The 24,240-nt window shown below is 39.0% G+C and overlaps 1 protein-coding gene across 1 annotated transcript in view; it reads left to right on the forward strand.

The window, feature by feature from the left end:
* FOXO3 (forkhead box O3) overlaps positions 1 to 22,971 on the forward strand; it is a 169,359-nt gene extending 146,388 nt beyond the window's left edge. Inside the window, exons 2-3 of the mRNA XM_083349362.1 lie at positions 510 to 1,946; positions 16,493 to 22,971. Of these exons, the coding sequence (XP_083205488.1) occupies positions 510 to 1,910 (1,401 nt within the window). The 3' untranslated portion in view covers positions 1,911 to 1,946; positions 16,493 to 22,971. The remainder of the gene's footprint in view (positions 1 to 509; positions 1,947 to 16,492) is intronic.
* The last annotated feature ends 1,269 nt before the right edge of the window (positions 22,972 to 24,240 follow it).

Raw genomic sequence — 24,240 nt, forward strand, 5'->3', positions numbered from 1 at the left:
TGATTTAGAAATAAGTGAGTCGTAGAACTGGTTCTTGACTATAAGTGCTTAGGATCCTAGAATATCTCTATTAATTACCCTGATTTTCTATGCCTCTGATTACTTTGGCAACTATTTTAATGGGAGGCTTTTAAAATCAAAGATAGAGATTCTCTTATAGCTATTGAACATAATTTAAGAGAATTTGTTTAGAAAACTGCACTAAATCACCAAAGCTGTGTGCTTACAACAGCAGCATCAGTACTAAATTCTGTTTCTCAGGAAAGGGCTTATCCGTATATTTATTATATTCATACCGTGCAGAAATACCTTGAATTTTATAGTGATTCCTTTACTGAATGCTATGTTTATTCCAGTGTCTGAACAACCTATTAAAAACTAGAGAAGTAATAGCAATAATGGAAGATTTTTTTTTCTTTATGTTTTTTTATGTCTTAAGTATTATATTGGCTAACCGTATTTACCTGACACATTCTAAATTTGGGGGATTTTGTGTGTTGTCTTTGCAGAACTCAATCAGACACAACTTGTCCCTTCACAGTCGATTCATCAGGGTACAGAATGAAGGAACTGGGAAAAGCTCGTGGTGGATGATCAACCCCGATGGTGGGAAAGGAGGGAAAGCACCCCGCAGACGTGCCGTATCAATGGACAACAGCAACAAATACACAAAGAGCCGAGGACGAGCGGCTAAGAAAAAAGCAGCCCTCCAGGCTGCACAGGAGACAAGCGATGACAGCCCCACCCAGCTATCCAAGTGGCCTGGTAGCCCAACCTCCCGTAGCAGCGACGAACTGGATGCGTGGACAGATTTCCGGTCTCGTACCAACTCGAATGCCAGTACAATAAGTGGCCGCTTGTCCCCAATACTGGCAAGTACTGAGCTAGATGAGGTGCAGGATGACGATGCTCCACTTTCTCCCATGTTGTACAGTAGCTCACCCAGCATGTCCCCGTCAGTGAGCAAGCCCTGTAATGTTGAGCTGCCTCGGTTGACTGACATGGCAGGCACGATGAACTTGAACGACGGCTTGACAGATAACCTTATGGATGACCTCCTGGATAATATGACCCTTCCCTCTTCCCAGCAGTCACCGACAGGAGGACTCATGCAGAGAAGCTCAAGCTTTCCATATGGCTCCAAAGGTTCAGGGCTTGGTTCTCCTTCCAGTAGTTTCAACAATGCTGTGTTTGGACCATCGTCTCTGAATTCTCTCCGTCAGTCTCCCATGCAAACCATCCAAGAGAACAAGCAAGCTACATTTTCTTCCATTTCGCACTACAATAACCAAACTCTGCAGGATCTGCTGGCATCAGATTCACATAGCCACAGTGATGTCATGATGACTCAGTCTGATCCGCTGATGTCACAAGCTAGCACTGCTGTGTCTGCCCAAAACGCACGCAGGAATATTATGCTTCGGAGTGATCCAATGATGTCATTTGCTGCTCAGCCGAGTCAGAGCAGTTTGACCAATCAGAATCTGCTCCACCACCAGCATCAATCCCAGAATTCCTCTCTCAGTGGCAGCCGTGCCTTGTCAAATTCTGCCGGTACTATGGGCTTAAGTGACACCAACATTGGATCAGCAAAACACCAGCAACAGCCGCCTGCCAACCAGTCTATGCAATCACTTTCTGATTCTCTCTCGGTCTCTTCTTTGTATTCCAACAGTGTGAGCCTTCCAGTCATGGGGCACGATAAATTCCCCAGTGATTTGGATCTGGATATTTTCAACGGGAGCTTGGAATGCGACATGGAGTCCATTATCCGCAGTGAACTCATGGATGCAGATGGATTGGATTTTAATTTTGATTCCCTCATCTCAGCCCAGAACGTTGTTACACTGAATGTGGGAAACTTCACTGGTGCTAAGCAAGCTTCATCACAGAGTTGGGTTCCAGGCTGAAGGATTTATGCAAAGAGGGGAAAATGGGCACAGCAGGTTAGCAATGTTTAGTCTGTTGCATTCAGTACTATACTTGACAATATGTAAATATAGCTTTTAAAGAGAAGACAAGTACAGCTTTTACAGCAAACATCCGAACCCAACTAAGGGTTAGATTTCCACATATACAACATATGCAACATATAATTGTATACGATAAAGAGTTTCCTATAGAAATAACTAAAGGCTGATTTAATTTCAACCTTCTCCATTGTGTTTTATAGGCATACTATATTGAGAGATGTAGTTTACTTCCAAACCCTACCTGATGCATGTTGAAACTTTTCAGAAAACTGTTTTCTTCGTGGCTTCTTCCACTTAGCGATTGCTTTATAATTTCCGGGGGTGGGGGTGGGGGGGGGGAATTACTGCATGGGATTTTGTTTATGTGACGTTAGTTCCAACTTGCATCATTATGGGGTAGACTATTGCACTAAAGTGCTATCAACCCATCCTTAAGTTGGCGAACCAACAAACAAACAAAACCACTACGCTAGAACAAGATTTACTCTTCACATTGCCAACCTTTATTCTGCCTCTAAACTGTCTGTTTTGATGCACTGCTGAACGGCATAGTCCTGATTTTCCATGTGGAGTGCATGATAAGCAAGGAGATTAGCTGATCCCTCTGGCTTTGCTATCCTTTCTCTTCTGTGTATCACCAACCATCGGGTACGCTATCTAAGAGTCACAGCGCCAGAGCAGAAATGGGCAGGTCTAGCTGCAGAACTCAGTCCATCTTTTTAAGCTCCTTCCTATGTTATTCCTCTTTTAACACATCATTCAGTTGTAACTTAAGCTGAATAGGGTTTTTTTTAAAAAAAATATCATAATTGCAAAGGATAATGAATTGCTGTTCTTTTGTTTAAGGTTTCTTTCCCCTTCTCCTCCTCTCCTTTCTTCATATAGATAATAAATGATGACTTCATGTTAGGTTAGGAAGGCAATGAGGAAGGGTTGGTCACTCATTCATTCCACTGTTTTCCTATCTCAGTCTTGTGTTAAACTGGTAAGGGTCATAGAATTAAAGTACTAACAAGGCTGCTGGCTAAAGAGTCTGTTGCTTTTGCAAACTGCTAAACCACCAGCACAACACTCTGCTTAAGGTAGACAAAGCAGAATGGTGGCGGACAAGGCTGGCCAAGGATGGAGGGAAGGAATATGCCCATATTAGCCTGAAACAGCCAATGAGAACTTCTCTAACCCCACCCACTACTGGCCAGGGGTCTTCAAACTTGGCCCTTTTATGACTTGTGGACTTGCAACTCCCAGAATTCCTCAGCCAGCGTGCCTGGCTGAGGAATTCTGGGAGTTGAAGTCCACAAGTCATAAAAGGGCCAGGTTTGAAGACCCCTGCTTTTGGCTAAAGAGGAAAAACACCACTTTAACCCTTCAGCTAAGCCAGAGGTCTTCAAACTTGGCCCTTTTATGACTCATGGACTTCAACTCCCAGAATTCCTCAGCCAGCAAGTCATAAAAGGACCAAGTTAGAAGACCCCTGAGCAAAGGTTTAGGGCTGCCAATGAGAGAAAAGCAACATCATCATCAGGGGACAGTAGAAAAAAAAAGATATTGCCAAGGCATGGTTGTATCATTGTTAGATGCAAGTGAGAAAAAGCCTGAAGGGAAAAGTGAATTAAGAAAGAAGCCAGAAAAAGTTATGGCTACAGCTCTATCACTAAAATAGTTTCTGAAATAAATTCATTTATTTTCTCCTGTCAAAAGCAGAGATGCTGTAAACAACTACCATCTGGGAATCAAACCAGACACTGCACATTGTTTTTCTTGTCAAAGTGCTTTCCAAAGTTACTTTTCCACCCTGATAAGAACAGTATCCTGTGACAAGCTTATGTGACTCTTTTACTTTGGAATAATAGCCAGTGCTTTGAAATAAGCAAGCAAGCCTTCAAATCAGGATATTGGGAGAGGAAATTGATTTCTATGATTATGAAAAAAAGAAAGTAGTTGTAGCGGTCCTTAATAAAATCTTGGGGATTCCCCATGGCAAAATCATTTATCCAATTTAAGGGTACTCTGAAGATGTTATTCGTATTCGAAATAAAAACTGACTGACATTTTTACATAAAATATGACTTAGGCTTGGGGCCAGTTTGGGTTTGACAAAAATGTCTGAGATATTGTAAGTAGCATAGTACTTGACCATATATATGGTATGATTTTTAACAGGACTACAAACTCCCTATGGTGTGCAGTTTAGTACTGTAATCATTGGCCAAAAATGCTAAGGGAGGATGCAGCCATGATTATCAAATTTCTATCAAAGAATGCTCAGGTACATTTTCAAGAAGTCTAAGCATTATATTGACTTCTGCTTAGATTTAAGCAGCATTTTGACTGTCAAAAATCCTCATATTTGATTTCTTCCAGTAAGCAATGTTGTTGGCAAAAATACTTGAAAGTAGAATGAGGTACCAGAAAAGAAAAATGCATATAGTTTACCTATTGGCTTAGAGTTAGCCTTCCTTCCTTCCTTCCTTCCTTCCTTCCTTCCTTCCTTCCTTCCTTCCTTCCTTCCTTCCTTCCTTCCTTCCTTCCTTCCTTCCTTCCTTCCCTCCCAACAGGATTTTTAGCAGAATAAACAAATGGAGCCACTATTTACTTTCTTCAAAACTAAACCAAGATACACGAACATTAATACATAATACATATTTATAATTTATGAAGATAACTTAAATCTGTATATTTACAGTAAAGCAAAGAGTAAAACAAAAATATTGTGGTTGTAATATAAAGCCATTTAGGAAAACCACAATAATGCTGATTATCTCGTATTGTAGCATCAGTTGTAGCGTGATTTGCCGGCAACATTCATTCAAAAGCATACATGTCAGTGCTGGAGAAAAACACCGAAAGAGGTGAACCAATTATTATATTTTATATTATATTTTATAAGTGTGACTTGCTTCATTAGTTGGCCATCATTTATGCTTGTCCCCAACCCTCTCCTTAGAATATACAAGTTGGCTAAAAAATTTCTCTCATTGGTCACACAGAGTTGTATGTGTAAAGATAAAAGTCAGCAATCTCTTCCATGAAAACTCCAGTTTCTTTTTTTACCCTTTTTATTCCAGAGAAGCAATAAGAATTTAGGGATAGGATTATATAGTACGTGGTCCTGAAAAACCGCTCATCAAGGGCCAGGGATAAGTTGGTAAACAGTTTTCGTGGGCATAATATACTATAGGCTTTCAGTTATTTGAGATTTTCTCTGTGCTTTTCTGAAGGCCATTACGTTCATAAGATTCAAGACAGATAATTGGAAACTGGCTGTTCCTACGGTTGCCAAAATTACGGGATAGCACAGGATGACAGCATTGCCTGATATTTTTAGACCAAGCAGAGCAACATTGGGTGGAGTTCATAATGCATTCACTTTTGTATCAAACTGACTTAGGATCGTATTGTAGAATATACAGTTTTCTGGGATTGATTTTTGTTTTATTTATTTATTATTTATTAATTTAATTTATATACCGCCCTTCTCCCGGAGGACTCAGGGCGGTGAACAGGGCAATACATAAAAACTAGATACAAAAATTAAAATTATTAAAACGTGATTAAACAATGCCCATAAAATTAATACAAATTAAAATTTAAGTTCATTTATAAAAATCCCACCCCGTCCCATCAGGCCAGACCAGCTTGTTTAAAGAGATGGGTTTTAAGATCGCGCCGGAAGGAGCGGAGATCGGGCGCCATCCGGAGCTCGACCAGAAGATGGTTCCATAAATCCGGTGCACCCACAGAGAACGCCCTCCCCCTGGGGGCCACCAGTCAGCATTCTTTGACCGGTGGCACCCTGAGGAGGCCCTCTCTGTGGGAGCGTACTGGGCGGAGGGAAGTTGACGCCGGCTGCAGGTGCTCCCCAAGGTATTCCGGACCCATGCCATGAAGGGCTTTGTAGGTCATTACCAACACCTTGAACCTCACCCGGAAGACAACTGGTAGCCAATGCAGCTCGCGGAGCAAAGGTGTGACATGGGAGTATCGGGAAACTCCCAATACAACTCTCGCGGCTGCATTCTGTACCAGTTGGAGCCTCCGAGTGGTCTTCAAGGGTAGCCCCATGTAGAGAGCGTTGCAGTAATCAAGACGAGAGGTCACGAGCGCATGAGTGACCGTACGTAAGGCATCCCGGTCTAGATAGGGCCGCAACTGGCGCACCAGGTGAACCTGGGTGAAGGCCCCCCTAGTCACAGCTACAATATGGTCTTCTAAGGAGAGCTGTGAATCTAGGAGGACTCCCAAGTTGCGAGCCCTATCTACAGGAGGTAATGACTCACCCCCCATAGTGAGGGGTGGGATATCCTGAATATCACGAGATGCCGGTACGCACAGCCACTCAGTCTTGTCACGGTTGAGTCGAAGCCTGTTCCTCCCCATCCAGACCCGGACCGCCTCCAGGCACCGGGACATCACGTCGAGGGCATCACTGGGGTGGTTTGGGGTCAAAATGAAAAGTTGGGTATCATCAGCATACTGATGATTGTTGTTGTTGTTAGCTGCGAAGTCGTGTCCGACCCATCGCGACCCTATGGACAATGTTCCTCCAGGCCTTCCTGTCCTCTACCATCTTCTGGAGTCCATTTAAGCTCACGCCTACTGCTTCAGTGACTCCATCCAGCCACCTCATTCTCTGTCGTCCCCTTCTTCTATTGCCCTCGATCTTTCCCAGCATTAGGCTTTTCTCCAGTGAGTCTTTCCTTCTCATTAGGTGGCCAAAGTATTTGAGTTTTAGCTTCAGGATCTGGCCTTCTAAAGAGCAGTCGGGATTGATCTCCTCTAGGACTGACCGGTTTGATCGCTTTGCAGTCCAAGGGACTCGCAGGAGTCTTCTCCAGCACCATAGTTCAAAGGCCTCAATTCTTTGGCGCTCAGCCTTTCTTATGGTCCAACTTTCACTGCCATACATTGCAACTGGGAAGACCATAGCCTTGACTATACGCACTTTTGTTGACAGGGTGATGTCTCTGCTTTTTAGTGTGCTGTCTAGATTTGCCATGGCTTTCCTCCCCAGGAGCAAGCGTCTTTTAATTTCTTGGCTACAGTCCCCATCTGCAGTGATCTTGGAGCCCAGGAAAATAAAATCTGTCACTACCTCCATTTCTTCCCCATCTATTTGCCAGGAATTGAGAGGGCCAGATGCCAGATACTGATGATACCCAACTCCAAAACCACGAATGATCTCACCCAGCGGTTTCATGTAGATGTTGAACAGGAGAGGTGAGAGGACCGACCCCTGAGGGACTCCACAAACGAGAGGCCTCGCGGTCGACCTCTGCCCCCCTGCCAACACCGACTGCGAGCGTCCCAGGAGATAGGAGGAGAACCACTGAAGAACCATGCCTCCCACTCCCAATCCCCTGAGACGCCGCAGCAGGATACCATGGTCGATGGTATCGAAAGCCGCTGAGAGGTCTAATAGGACTAGGACAGAGGAATATCCCTTGTCCCGAGCCCTCCAGAGATCATTCACCAGCGCGACCAATGCCGTCTCCGTGCTGTACCCGGGCCTGAAGCCCGATTGGTACGGGTCTAGATAATCCACTTCATCCAGGACCAGAGGGAGCTGATGCGCCACCACACTCTCAACAACCTTCGCAAGAAAGCGAACGTTGGAGACCGGACGAAAGTTATTCAACACAGCCGGGTCCAAGGCAGGCTTCTTGAGGAGAGGTCTTACCACCGCCTCTTTCAAGGCGGCGGGAAAACTGCCCTCACTCAAAGAGGCAGATATAACCGCCTGGAACCAGCCTCGTGTCCCCTCCCGGGCTGCATAAACCAGCCAGGAAGGGCACGGGTCCAATAAACATGTGGTGGAGCTCAGCCTCCCCATGATCCTGTCCACTTCCTCTGGAGTTACAGGATCGAACTCCTCCCAGGTAACATTGATTCCCCCCCCCCCGTGAATATTTGTCAAAAGTTTTACTTTAGGATTTCAAATTTGTTTTCCTTCTCCATTTTGAATTGCTAAGTTTTTTCAAGAGTGCTTTTTGTAGTAATGTTTTTTTTTCTTCTTGAAAAATCAAGCCTTTAAAAAGACTGCTATTTTCCAAGTTAGCAAAGTACGGCAAAACAAAGACCAACGCTAGACTAGACTGGAAACAATTGCCACGATTTTAATTAACTCAGCTAATAAAAAAGAATGCCCTGTACTTCATTCTTCCATGCAGGATTCTATTTACGGTAATTTGGTATTCTAGCGTAGGTAGGAAGGGCAACAGCTAAATCCTAGCACGTCATAAATATACAAGCAATGGCTTCTGGATGTGGCTGTAACAATTTTACTCTGAATTGTTTCATTTTAATTCAGTTTTCAGTTCAGGTTGATTGAAAGGTATTGGCTACTTTTGTGTGGCAATTTATTACTAATGACCAACAGCTGCATGCTTTTCAGATCATTCTCACAAATTCATTCTCTGAGTAGGAGTAAGCATTCATTTCAACCATAGTAACTCTCCACGGGTTGTTACTTATGAATCAGGAATTTGGAATAATCCTGTGTCCTGGCTTATGCTACCCTAAAAGTTCATGGATGATGGAACCATATTAACTTTGCTGACTCACCAAAGAGGCCAGGAATTAAAACATTATGCTTTGCCCAATTGTATGAGTAGAAGCATTGAGTTGGAAATGACTGGATCACTGTATTCACAACGAAGCATTGCACAAACAGAAAACTCTTTCCTTTTTGCAACATATCATGGAGTAATACAGTATTGAGAATTCTTCATGAATGAATTGAAATACATTCAATTTTAAAATTTAAAACAGTTGATACATTTCACAAATTAAATATTATATTTGCTCTAACTTCAGGTTATACCTTGTGCCTACTAAACTTACTGCTAAACTTGTAAGCCGCCCTGAGTCTTCGGAGAAGGGCGGGATATAAATGGAATTAAAATAAAATAAATAAAATACTTAGAGATCCTGGAGAAATATTATATAGCTCTTTGACTCACCCGTAAAAAATTATCATGCCCTATGCTTCCATTTTTAATTTGCTTTTGAACTTTTTACTCTTAGGTATTGAAAAACAGTAAGAATTGGCAGCTGAATGATCTTTGCCAAAATTGCTTGTGTTCACATATAAATCATGTCATGTAGTAATTTGCTTGTGGCTCAGCAGCATGTATGAATTTAGCCAGTATTTGTTTGCCTTCAGGAGCTCAATATGGCATTTAAAAATCCACCCCATACACCTGTATTGCTTGCCACTGAATACGGATTGTAATTAATACACTATAATAACTGCAGACCTACACTAACATGTATTTTACAATTATCCTCCTTTATATACCTTGCTAGTCTGACCTTTACTATGCAAAGATAACATAATACTTAATGTATGCTTAGTGTATATAATCTTTCTTCTTCTTTTATTTGGCATCTTCCAGTCTTTTTAATTTTTTGTCTACTCTTCATTTAAAATAATGTTTTTCTAATCTTCCCAGAGAAGTAATTGAATTTGAGGAGGACTGAAGGACTTGATTTATGGCAGAATCTTTTATTACACTTTTCCTCTTGAGCTGTCTATTATTAAGCATCTAGGGGGCTTTGTATGTCCTATGGCACATCACAACAGTGTTGGTCCTTTTAAATGATTTGTCTTGGCTTTCTGACCTGTCAAATTCATTTAACAACATTAGCAAATGAGAGTTCTTCATGAAAGGAAGAATTGCTTTCATGATAACCATAATAAAGATGTATGCTTCCCAGACGACAGAGGAAGAAAAACAATGCTAGGAATTCATATAGCAGAAAGGAGTGCCTGATTATTCTCTGGAATAACAAATTGGAAATAATGCTAATTCTCTAGCTTGTTTTCATTAATATTTGTGCATTTTGAATGGTTCATGTCAAATGAAACACTCTCTTATTTAGAGAACACAATTTACCCAAGCAGTGTCACCTTGATACAATCAGTGTTCAAATCTGTAGCACCTTTATAGATTAATTTGGAATCTGAACTGGGCCAATAAGATTTTTCTTCTGTCTTTTATCAATGAAGATTCACTTTTCCTATATTATGAATGGTATACAACGTAGTTTGCAGTTGCTCTCATTCAGTACATCTTTATAAATTCATTTTTTTCTTTCATTTTTTTAATATAAGGGGAAGAGACTGGCATGCCTAAGACATTCAAAGAGTTCCATAGTTGATATAAAATCAATTAGTTCATAATTGCATAATACTATAGCAGGAAATTAAAGTCTTCTTATATCATTATCATGCTCTTTAAAGGGCTGTTTGGGGAAAATACTAACGTATTTTTAAAATAGGAAATATTAGTGGAAAATAATTCCTTATATATGAAATGGACATATATCTATGTTAATACTAACTTTTATAAGCTGTGGAAATACAATTCCTCTAAATTATTGTTCATACTGTATAGATGTTCTATACTCTGTCCTATCAGCTGATGGAATCCATCTATATCATTCAACCATATCTGTAAATGTTGGGCAATAATACTAAATAAACTTAACAATAGAGCTGCTCTAAAGTAATTGGTATTAATACAACCATCTAGTGAGAGCCATAAATTAAAGGAACTAGCACATTAAATCAATAGACATAATTTGTGGATTGACACAATTTACAAATATATAACCTGTCTTATCCCTGAAAACGGTGAGAAAGGACACAGTTGTACTTCATTAGTTCTTCCTTTGTGTTCTGCGATGCACTATGATCTTACCATGCACAAAGATCACTTTTTTCTAAGAATTTATGTAGCATAAAGTATTAGGACCTTCCTGTTGGTGGGCTGAAACTCAATTTCAGGATCATCATTCCTTTTTTAACTATTGTAACTTCTATCACATCATAATTAAAGCCTGCAGGAACGAAATGGGGTGCTAATCTACATGATTAGTACTTTAAGGACTCTTTTCTTTGCCACTTTTGTTGAGAGCAGAACCTCAGACACTTAATTCCAAGTGAACATTGTGGAATAGAATTGAGATGATCACTTATACAACAGCTTTTAAAGTCAAGCAGCATAAATATAGTCTAGCCAGTGTATCGTTTTACTCCATTGGATTGGAGTGAAGTAAGAATGGTGGGGAACCACAGTTTGCTAGCCATTTCTGTTCCTCAGGTGTGTTTTATAAACTCAAGATTAAAAATAAATAAATACCTAAACGATTCTGTCCTGTCCATATGATCTCTGATCAAGTCATCCTATGTGAAATGATCCTGTAAACCAGCCCCATTTTTGTGATTGTATTTCAAGGGTCTCTTGGACCTGAGAACCAAAGAAAGTACTTAAAGACAACCGGTGATGTTGCCTTTTGGGAAGGACCTTGTAAGTTAAGAGATAGAGCAAGATGCAACTGTTGGTACGGAAGGCAGCAGAGCTTTTCAGTACTGCCTAGTAGTACAGGCATAGAAGCTAGTGTATTTTAGGAAAATAATAATAATAATAATAATTAATAATAATAATAATAATAATAATAATAATAATAATAATAATAATAAGAAGAAGAAGAAGAAGAAGAAGAAGAAGAAGAAGAAGAAGAAGTAGTTGTTGGAAGGGACCTTGGAGGTCATCTAGTCCAACCCCCTGCTCAGGCAGGAAACCTTATACCATTTCAGGCAAATGGCTGTCCAGTCTCTTCTTAAAAACCTCCAGTGTTGGAGCATTCACCACTTCTGGAGGCACTGGTTAGTTGTTCTAAGTGTCAGGAAGGTTCTCCTTAGTTCTAGGTTGCTTCTCTCCTTGACTAGTTTCCATCCGTTGCTTCTTGTCCTGCTTTCAGGTGCTCTGGAGAATAGCTTGGCTCCCCCTTCTTTGTGGCAGCCCCTGAGATATTGGAAGACTGCTATCATGTCACCTAAGCTCTTACAGAACCAACTGAAAAATCTTTTGGCCATTGCTTTTCTTCCTCCTCCTGACAATCTGCTTAAAATTACAATAGTAGTAGATTCTCTTAGCAACAATTTTAATATTATACACGTTTTGTTGAATGATTTCCCCCACATAATTATTGTTGATATCAGTGTGCGTACAGACAGAAATATTTGGAGTTTAGTGGTTTTTCTGGTTAATCTTCTGGTAACCTTACTGAAGATCATACTGAGGTTCCATATTCAGGTTGGCTTCAAGCCTGAGGTTGTTAATAATGCCATACAATCCTCCCCAAATGTTACATTTTTATTGCACATTTTTAGATTGATGAAAGACAAATATAGGAATTTGTAAAGAGAAAAAAAAGGAAAAAAATGAAGAGAACAATACAGTTAAAGAAAAAAAAGTTAATTGAAGGAGCAGTCTTCTAATGCAGAGGTCCTCAACCTTGGCAACTTTTAAGACTTGTGGATTTCAACTGGTCCACAAGCCTTAAAGTTGCCAAGGTTGAGGACCCCTGTTCTAATGTCTCTGACTTTGTTTATAGTAGTTACAAACTCATAATCTCCTTCTTTTACATTACAGTAGTCTCTTTAGCCCCCTATTCAATGTTTTTTTTTCAATCCTCAAATCCAAAAATCACCATTTCACTTTTTTCCATTTTCAGTAAAACATCTGTAAAAGTTTCCCAGTCTTTTATAAAAGCCCTTACTACTTTATAAAGCCCTTATCATATAAAAGTCCCTGAGCAGACAGCTCACTTTTGCCATTTCTGCTAATTTTGTTGCCTTCACAATCCATTTCTCCATTGTGGGTATTTGAATATTTCTCTCTCTTTGCACATATAATAGTGTTGCTAGAGTTACCATATATAATCTCCCAAATTTTAACTTGCAACACTGGTTTAACATTAAATGTACAATAATCAGACATAATGCTTTGTATTCTTAAGCTAAATGTACTATAGGCAGCTCAGACAAAACTTTCCTTCTTTATGCTTTCTCTCAACTTAATTATTCTTGTTAGTTGTTACCTTTCTTGTTTAAAAATTTAATAATATGATCATTAAAAATAGGAAACTTATAGAAATATATTTTTTTGGTTTGCATTTCCTAAGCTTTCTTGAAAGCTCAGGAGATTTAGCTCCAAACTGAGCTAAAATGCTAATTTAAGGATATGTCAGAAAACCATGCTAGTTGTTTTTTAGGCCCTTAAGCTCCATTCTCACCTTGTTCAACTAGAAACCTGCAATTTTCTCTAATGAATTTTTGTATTAGAAAGGAGTGCATAGAAAATGCAAATCCAACCCAAAGGGTGATATTGAGTCTGTCCCACTGTAATGGAGGCGTCGTAAATGCATCACAAAGAATCTACATTGCATGCAGGCTTTGTTGAAAGGGAGGTTCCAGAATTTCACAAAACCTTTCCCAATGATCTGCTTGAGGATCTTTCAAGTGAAAACTACAGAACTACAGTTAAAAGTCATCAGGTAGCACCACTGCAGACGAAAGTAGTCAGAGGCATTGCATCCGAGAAGATACAAAAATGTAAACAAGTGAGGGAGAAATTCTTGCAGCAGCTGTTGAAAAATGATTTCATTCCCCAAACTTATTCACAGCAAGCAATTCAGAGGACAACAGATAGAGCAGTGCAAAAACTGGTAGGAGGCAAGGAAGTTGTTTTCACTATTATTCACATTCATTCAAATAGCACCTGCTTACTCTTCCTACTTCCCCCTTCTTTATCTTCAGGAGTGAGGAGAAAATGTATCACTTCATTGGCCGGCTGGCGGTTGTAGCCTCAATATTTATGTCAGTTGCATGGTTTTTTTCCCCAACATGTTCTTTTTCAAACTGCTTTACATTGGCCAAGAAAATAAGAACTGGTGGGGGAGCAAGCTGATCATAATACATAGACTACATATTATAAACATAGATTAATGATATGTTTATTTATTTTATTTTATTTTAATTCCATTTATATCCCGCCCTTCTCCGAAGACTCAGGGCGGCTTACAAGCTTAGCAGTAGCCTTCATTCTATGTATATGCCTGCTTGTTAGGGCTTTCACACACACCCCCAAGCGGCATTATTACAAAGTCAGCTTAATTGCCCCCAACAATCTGGGTCCTCATTTTACCTACCTCGGAAGGATGGAAGGCTGAGTCAACCTTGAGCCTGGTGGGACTCGAACATGCACTAATTGCAGGCAGCTGGTGTTACTTATATATGTAGATATCTGTTGAAGAAGGAGCCATTTTGCCTTCCAAAACCAATCCATAGTTGGTCTCTCCAGAATCAATCAATCAGAAATAGAGCTGGAAGGGACCTTTGAGGTCTTCTATTCCAACCCCCTGCTCAAGCAGGAGAGCCTATACCATTTCAGACAGGTGGTTTTCGAGTCTTTTCTTAAAAACCTCCAGTGATGAAGCACCTACAACCTCTGAAGGCAAAACCTGTTCCGCTGGTTAATTGTCCTCACTGTTAGGAAGTTTCTCCTTAATTCCTGGTTGCTTCTCTCCTCTCATTTTCTCACTCTCTGATCCATCCCCAAGCTAATGGTGTATAGCAGGTAATAGTGAATTCTTTGGTCTGCAAATTTTGTAGGCCTCCTTAGAATCGCTCCCAGTCAGCATCCGGAGAGCATCAAAACTATCAATTTTTTTTTGGGGGGGGGGGGGCGAAAGCCCTAATAAGCAGGCATATACATAGAATGAAGGCTATTGCTAAGCACATTGATTTGTGCTTTAAATTGTAAGCCGCCCTGAATCTTCGGAGAAGGGCGGGATAAAATAAATGGGATTAAAATAAATAAATAAAATAAATAAATAAATAAATTTTGCTCTTCCTTTTTGATCCGAGGGAACAGCAAATGGACCTCAGAAAGCCAAATGATGTTGGTGGATACTAGGGAGAAGTTGAAAGAGATTTGTTCTTTGTGATGGGGTAGAAATTAATGGACTGAAATGTCAAAAGGTCCCCCCCCCAAAAAATTAAAAATATCTGAATCAAAGGCGGCTAATACAGGTCTAGGATAAGCCAAGCTACATAAGAATTAAATGCATCCTCCTACTGATTTACATAGGTGAACAAACATTTACCATATACTAAACAGAATTCTTGTTAACCAACCCAACTCTCTGATGCTTACATCTGATCTTATAACAAATTGTTTTAAAATGTAAGAGAAAAAAAATGAAAAAATGTAATAGTGAAGTTTTACTATGTCAATGTGCAATATTTGTTATTATTCTCCAAGCTTGTCTGCCAGAATTCTTCTAAGATGCATTTGAAAGTAGCTGCCATTTTTGAAGGTGTGCCTTTTGTATTTAAGGTATAGCTATGGCAGCTGAAGTGTGAAAAACAGAACTGTGCATAATTGTGTAATGTCTGAAGTTACTTATTAAATGCTTATGGCTCCCAGAAGCATAGCTTATAAAGACTATTACATAATACAGTTTGCATGACTCTGTTCATTTACAAGGAACCAGGGTGGATTTGATTTAAATCGAGTCGATTTAAATCACGATTTAAATCATGATTTTAATCACTAGTAAAAAAAGGCTTGATTTAAATCATAATTTTTAAAGAACAACTGTCATCTCTGTCCCGCAGCAGCTCCTTATCTGACCTGCTGTTGACTCACCGACAGTCCCATTCACTTTAATGGCAGCGACACAACAAAGTGAGGGACGTGGCAGGCAGCAGGTGAGAGGATGCCCGCTAACAGGCACTGCCATGATGGATCCAAAATGACAGGTGCTCTTTAAATGTAAGGACTCATTCTTGCTGGTAGTTAGAATCTTTAATACTATTTGCAAACAAATGAAGGTTTCCTATTTAGAGTAATAAGCTGTCAGGTTAGTAAAACAGCGATATCAGAACCAATTTTAGGTTAATAGGTTAGTCACACGTAGTTGGAAAACTACTCAAATTCTTTTATTTAACTAAAACACTTAGAGCCTGGTACAGATGCATTTCTCTTCATACAATCATAGAGTTTGCAGTGTACATAGATTTGCAAAATAATGGGATAAAGGAATATTCCTGAACTTTGTTTTATGATTTATCTCATGGTTACTGTGAAATTGTATCATCAATGCATCAATGCAGTGCATGTTATCTCAGCTTGCAGAGCTTGGATTCATTGAATGGGTCTACCAAAAATGTAAATATTGCAGAATATACAGCCTCCTGCTACATAACTAAACTCCATTTCATGCTGAATAAACTTAATTATTAATATATCTTAAATAGAAAACTATATTTAGATATTTACTCCAAAAGCATTTTATTAAAATAAATAAAATAAAAAAATAAAAATAAAAAAATCTGATTTAAATTTAAAAAATCCAATTTGTTTATTTATTTTTTAAAAAAATCATCGCTTATTATCCACCCTGCTAGGAACCCTCAAACAAAAACATTATCATGTATTTATTAGTAGAACTCATGATGATTTCCTAATTAAAAACAACAACAACAATGCTAAAGCTAGGATATAATAATCAGTCTTGGGTTGTGCTGATACCAAATAACAAATGCAGGTTTCCTCAAGATGACTTGAAAATTTCTGGAAGGTCATGCTTAGGATTATTTGCTTTCCTCAACAGTTTGTGGCTAATGACTAACTAAATGTTATTTTGTCCTTTTTTTCTTCCAGGCCCTTCATCCAACATGAATCCTAAAGAAAAAAAAATCCTTGCCAAAATCAACTGTCAGCAAAGACAGGGATGTCGTTTACAGCGTTTGTGAACCCTGCATTCTTTTCCTAATGAAACAGAGACTGTTAGTGAGCCCCAGAACTTGAGGAAAGAACTGACTTACCGTATCTGGAACTGAACTCATTTTGAAGTATGCAAATTTTTCTTACTGTAGGGTGATCCACCACCAACTTGAGGATATGTTGGTTCAGCCACCATTCTGTTTCAAAAAAACACTGTGTAGCCTTTACAGTAGTGTGCTTGTCAATCAGTACATGGCGTTCCAAAATGGTGATGGGTTGCAGGATGCTTTTAGGTTGGCTTTTGTTCTTCAGGGTTTTCCCCAGCCCACCCTTCTTTAAGGTGTGAGGGATGCTTTTTTTCTTTTTCTCCTCCTCCCTGTGAAATCCTTTACGTACTCCTTCTAATGTGCCAATTCCGCATGAAAATTAAATACACAACCTGGGCTTGAAATATCAACAGCACTTGAATACCAATACAGTTTCCAGAGGAGGAGCTGTATTAAACTGTTGCAGCAACACAAGTGACGAGTGTGGTGGCACTTTAAAGACTTAGCAAATTGGGTATGACATGGATCGGATTCTGAGACAAGATGGTAAGGGACAGCAAGGAATGGCAAACAGTAAGGGGAGAGAGAAATGCAATGCAAGAAATATCAATGCCCTCTGCATTTTGTTTCTATCTTCAGGATAGCATTCCAGGTATGCAACGACAGAGGGTGTCACGAAGCGTTGCTCTTTAAGATGCCACTGAACACTTTGTTGACTCCTGCAGTCTTTTAGAGTACAACCAACCAGTTGAATTCAAGAATTAGCTTGTAAGATAACTTAACGTCTGTATTTGCTTTGGTGTTTTTATGTGGGGATTGGTTAGCTAATTCATTAGTTCTCAACCAGTCCCTACAACTCTCCAACCAAATATTTTCCTAATCTTCTATGTGTTTCTTTTTATTTTTGGTACCAAGAGAGGGTGGGTTTTACCTCACAAAATTAGCCACCACTAATGTTGCATCTTAACCAGGGTTCATTCGGTGTGAGAGAAAAAGGGCATTTCATTGTGGGGAATCAGTAACTCCTATCTAAATCTAGGCTAGGGTTATGCGAGCAGTTTTGCCCAAATGCTGCAGTAAATGTTTGCTTTTTCGTTTGTCCCCATAGCTTAGCAGTTGGCCAGTCTGAGGTGCATTGTTTACCACTTGCCAAATATAACCACATAGAAGGCAACGGCTTGCTTTCAAATTATTACTCTTATTAATAACACAAAACCTAAAAGAAAAAAATGAGTATATTGCATGAGAACGGAGTTTTATGTATCTGTAATATCCAAGGCTTGGATGATTTATTTCATTCATAATCATTTATTCATCTTTATCTTCCTTATTCTTTCCCTCTTGTGATACATGGTGGAAACTGGAAAAAGGTGGTTAGGAAGGAGACACAGAGAGGGAAAATCCATACAGAGAGCTTTTCATAGGAGCGTAGATTGTAACTGGATAAATTCCATTGAAAAACAAAGTAGTTTTTATATATTTTGCTTATAGGGATTTCTTTTTGTAAATTTATATAGTAATAATGACTGAAAGTTATGGTGCTGTGCAAGTCCTGTTTAATTACTTTTTAATTGGTATTTTTCATGTGAAGGTGGGGCAAAGAAGGGAAGAAAGAAATAGGGGGAAACCTGATGGTACATTTTAATTTTTTTTTTTAAATTTTAATGGTGTGAAGACACTTTGGCTTAGGACAACATATACCGGTACATATTTCTCCAAAGTGATATACGAAGAACTTTTTTTGGCATAAAAGCAGAATGCATATAAATATATAAATATATTTTATTATGTACAGAAACAGATCATTATGCATGATTGTTAAGAGAACAGACTAGCATTTTAACCCAAAGTTTCAGTGCATGAGTTTCCACCAGCACGTGAATCATGTACCTATGTGGTATGATTCCTCTCAGCTGCCACCTTTCACTGCGCGTGCACATGCAGGCATTCAAGCACATTCACACATATACATTGGTGGGCCCCATATTGCTCTCCTTTTCCAACTTCTGAGGTAATATTGGTGAAATAACAGCTCCTTGTGTGATGAAAATATTGTTTTGTACTGTAGGTGCCTCCTCCTTGTGCTGCGCTATTCTCTAGATGAATACATGAAGTCATAACAGTTCATAACTTAAAACGATGACAATTCTGTGCTGTTGTGGTTCTAAATAGCTCATTGAATATATACTTTCAAACTAGTTAAATGATTTTTATCATTTTCCAAATAAATACAGACTATTTTTTTAATAATTAAGGTGGTATATTTGTCTATGGCAGGGCATAGTTTATCATGTCTCTTTAATTATATAGAACCAATGTGTGTGCTTGTTCTTCACATTGGAAAGGGCTTCCCAGAAAGGAATACCTTATAAATATGTCATCTGTTCCAGGGGCTTAAGAAAAGTATTGACTTATCTTGAGAGACTCAGTTACAGGTACCTATTACCAAAGCTAGTTAAGAATGTGCTCACATGCCTTTACTACATACGAGTATCTGGCACATCATTATATGTGAATTAAGCCAATGATGATATTTTGGGATGTTTGTTGTTACTTTGTTCTTTGAAATGAAAATGTATTTGGTGATGGACAATTTGTTTCCAAGTTTCTGTCTGTCTTCTTAACAGAAACTCTGTGCATAAAAAAAATCCATTACTGTACAAAGTTTATGGTTTCCTCTACTTTGACTGGGTTTCCTTTCAATACTTGAAAATGCAATATAGCAGGAAGCTGATGCAGAAAAAGGAATAGATTCTTCATTTCTCAGCTCTAATTTTAATCAGGTGACCAGGATGCAATGACAGCCTGTATGCTGTGACATCATCACATAAATGCCACAATTATGTACTTGCATTTCAACATCTGACACAAGTACATAAGATGCCACCTTTCTGTGATATTGTCACAGTTATTTTTGTCATCCCCACCCCCGCTGATTAATTGACATAAAACAAAGAACCATATTTGTAACTTGGCCAAATTTATACAGGTTTTAAATCCCATTGATTTCAACAAAATTCAGTACTCACCATAAATATCAGTAAGGCTTTGAGACTGTCCTGAAATTAAATATTAAACCCAATATGACATTACAGTAAGCATGCATTAATCAGATTGCATGTTTGTAACAGTAAGCAGTTAATAGTAACATTTAAGCTGCTGTTGTATTCGCGGATGGTCGCATAGGTTTCAATAGGAAAACCTCCATCTGCTCAGTTAGCATCTGTACTTTTATTTCACTAATAAAAAGCAAATTGGGAAGGGGAAAGAACCAGAGCAAAGTGATAGAGCACGGACATTTATATAACGTGTTTCAGGTTCTGCCTCAAAGCATCCTTGGGAATATGCTGCCCATCAATAGAAAATAATATTGACCTATATAAATCCTTGGCTTGATGCAATGTAAGGCAACTGTGACCTGAATTTTTATAGTTCCTTGAGAGGGTTGTTAGGGGACAGTCATGGCATCCCAGGCACATATTAAAATGATGATGATGATGGTAACAAAGCATCCTTCTGGGGGGGGGGGAAAAAGGCAAATTACAAACCTCTTCGGCCAGGATAGTGGTATGACAGGCAACTTGATAACATTGGCTTTAACGGGATAAATTCAAACCCTAGGATCGTAATGGATGAAAACTGCAATAAAAGCGCACTTCTCTGGAAAAAAAAATAGTAATTTTGAAATTCCTATGCTATTAGGGTCAATATGGGCAAACGTAAGCCTCATTCTTTCAGGTTTACCCGCAAAGGGTCTCAGAGGCTGCAGAAATGTTTCCCAGACCATCACCTTCCCTGTGAGTTAGACTGCACTTCACAGCATTGGAACTAACAGGCTCTTGACTAGGCTGCTTAGCAAGTAAATTTTTCTTCTAGAGTTGGAAGACCAAGCTAGGAAACATGTTATGCTGCACTATTTTCTCAGTCACGGAAACCTTTAACGTAAAGCAATTGCACGGAAGTCCATCAATTTCCTCTATGTGACTTCTCTCCCTATTGTTTGTCCTTCTGCCTCTCACAATATAAATAACTCCATATTCGAGGTACTGTCCCCAACTGGGAACCCAATCTCAAAATTCTGCTCTCAAGGATACTTGCTAGCCAATGGACTGCTGCTTATAGCCTTAAAGCTTTTTTCTGTATTATTTTTTTTGCCTGGAGGGTGGCCACAAAATATATAGTGAGTGGCCCAATTTTCTTCTCTAGTTATAAGTAAGGCTGTTTCTATTAGCCTAAAGGAGTCAGGTGCTAGACAAAAGCAAGCAGCCAAGAAATCCTCAAATACTGGTCTAGTTCAGGTATAATACTAAACCAAGGATTCAAGGCTGTGTATGGCTCACGGATCAAATGGCAATATGTCACATATTATGAGACTTTTATTGGAAGAATAAAATCATCAGACAGTCCCTCAGACCAAAAAAGGTTTCATGCCCGCGTGCATTAAATTATGGCTTAGCATTATGGGAATGGACTGTCATGAAATTCCTTCTTCTTGGCTACCAGTGCAGGAGAGAGATACTTTCACATTCAATGTTGAATACATAATGGCTTACCGTCACATTTTTAAATCCAAGAAGTCTGCATAACCTGGTCCTTGTTTGTTTGCATAAGCATAATGCGAATAAATCAGTTTTTCAGTTGGGATCAAGTGGTACATCCCCACTTCACTTACATTTACAAATTTACATTTATGTCACTTTTTCGCACTGAATTGAAAATGGCCGATGAATAAAAGTATTGTGAACAATCAGGTGAAAGCTGCTGAACTCCTCACTTTGTGCAGGAAAAAGGAGTAAGGAAGGGAGGAGTTCAGGCTCAAGGAGCAATCAATGTTCCCCTACCAGATACCTTCCAGAAGTATTGGGAACGACAGCTTCCAGAATTCCCCAACCAGCCAATAAATACGTTGGTTGGGAATTCTGATTTGTAGACTACAAAACAGAATTCCCAACCAATATGTTTTAAACTTAAAATTTTAAATTTGGCCTACAAGCCAAACGATTGCATGTTTCTTTCACTGAAAGCTAATACAGCTGCTGGGACACTCTTCAAAACAAGGCTCCATCTTTTAAAAGGCAAATGTCAACTCCTAACCTTGTAGTACAGTAGTCAGAAAGCTCTACATAAGCTATTTGAGTTTGCAAACCATGTATCATCCCAACTGTCCATCAATTAACCCATAAGCGTTCACTTCGGAATATAGTTCTGAGTATTCCAGTGCTATAAAGCAGAGATCCCCAACTTTTTGGGCACCAGGGACTGGTTCCATGGAGAGAGGTTTTTCTGCGGACCGGAGGGTGTGTGGTTTTGTGTGCTGCCTGCATCCCATGGATGGGACTTTGCTTGTTTGTGTGGACCGGTTGCTGGCATGCCGCGTCCTGGTACTGGTCCACGGACTGGGGGTTGGGGACCCCTGCTACAAAGCACTTAAACATGAGATCACATTCTTGAGGAGTTTCCTTTTTATGTACATGAATTAGACTCCCATTATTCTAAGATGGTTAATTGATTTGTGGGACTCTCCTTGTAAAATAGAATTAAATAACTAACTCCCATCACTCTAACTTTTAAATTATGAACTCGTTAAAAATTGAAATAAGACAAGCCATTTCTTTTTAGCTGCCTCCTAAAGAGCTCATACCATTCTTTTTTTAAAAATTGCATCTTTGTTTTTATTGTTGCAGGAATATTTTTTTCCAAATTATGTTAACCAACCTCATAACTATCTTAGGAAAAAAAATGAAATAGGTTGCTCTTGAAAATGACATAACTTCTTGGCAGTCAATCTCCATTCATTACATTCTTCGCATGATGCACATCAGAAATATCAGCTGATATGGAAGGGGACCAGGTACCTGCTATCAGGAGGGACGAGGGATATATTGTACATTTTGGCTTCATGTATGGAAATTTTTTTAATTAATTAAAAAAAAGTATGAGTGGACAAAACATGTATACAGTATCTGTAAACTGTCTTGTCTGGATTATTTCTTTCACTGTTGAGCCACATACTTTTGAATAATATATTCTATCACTGCCTTAGTACACGGCCATCTTTTACAGGGATACACAATTTTTACTTTTTGTATGAGCTACTTTCATTTGAAAGCTGGCACTGTCATAAACTTAGAGGAGGCTCTTCTGAAACCAAATGCTGACATAGGTGAATATACTACCTTACTACATAACAATTGGATGTCAGTTTGATTTGGAAATCTTTCCCTTTTGCAAATGAAATAGTGGTGCAGAGCTTAACTCCACTTGATGTTAGTAGATATTGCCTTGTGTACTCCATTCTCAACAGTAATCTAGTTTGTAAAATAAAGTGTGATGCATGTAAATAAAGCATAATGGATCTCTATGCTGAAAGTATAGACTCATTTGTCTTTTATTTAGCTTCTGTTTGGGGAAACCAGATCTCAAGGGAGGGAGGGAGCAAGAGAGAAAAAAAATAAACAATTCCTGGGTATAATGCATCATTTGTTGTTATAGAGTAGTATCGTTCTCATAGTTAATCTGTGTAGTGAAAAAAACCACATTGACTGATATTGTAACTCTGTGGAAGTTAACTAACCTTTTGACTACTTACAATTACACACTTCCTGCATGTTGAAAGTAGAAGGGGGGACTTATTGTTTTCCATTTATCTGCTTATTTTTTTCTTTTATCCAAACTCATTTAGACTTGGATTCCAATCCCACTTTGGTTGCTGAACTAGTATGATAATCTATATAACTCTCCCATTTCATAGACTCATTCCCCTTGAATAAGAAGTGCAAAACTCCTTAGAAGACTTGGATGAATTAGGAAAAAATACACTGAGTCTCATCTTATGGAATTGGGGCGTTAAATATAGTCCTGAAGGTGTTTACTTTCAATGTCTAATCCAAAAAGTATCAAGATGGTCAAGCTTCTTTTCCAGGAGATAGAAAGTTGATCTTTGCTATATTTCTATAGTTCAAACTGTTTAGTTCGAAGATTGAAATAATGTAAGTAAAACATTTAGCCTTACCACATCAGTACTTTACACATGTGTCAGCTTCTCACATGCTTCAAATGGCTTCAGTAGTCTCCTTCCACCAAGCTGTGTCCTCATATAACTTCTGGCCATGAGGTATGATTGACATTGACCTACTCCACACCCAGGTGGCTCAAAACACATGCATGTGTTTTTTTTAACCACCTTCTCTCAAGATGCTTTGGATGAGACTTCAAGGATGAGAGGTGGTGTAATTGAAGGCAAATGTCCTGAAGGAATTGTAAAAAAAATGTTCAGTTAGCGCTAATGAAAAGTTCAAAAAAGTCACTGAGCTCAAGTACCCTAAGTACCCTAATATTTGAATAAGATGCCATAAATATTTAAGAACATGAAGTGGGGGACCCGATCCAAATCTTACTTCATCTGGTGTTTACAATTTTCAGCTTTATTGCTCTAGTTCAGGGGTAGGCAACTTTGGCTCTTTTATGACTCGTGGACTTCAACTCCCAGAATTCCTGAGCCAGCATGGTTGGCTCAGGAATTCTGGGAGTTGAAGTCCACGAGTCATAAAAGAGCCCAGGTTGCCTACCCCTGCTCTAGTTCTATGATTATTATTTCAGTTTCCAAAGTTGTTACTCATATATGTAAATAAAAGTATA

Source organism: Vipera ursinii (assembly GCF_947247035.1).
Source record: "Vipera ursinii genome assembly, chromosome: 1".
Classification (NCBI taxonomy): Eukaryota; Metazoa; Chordata; class Lepidosauria; order Squamata; family Viperidae; genus Vipera; species Vipera ursinii.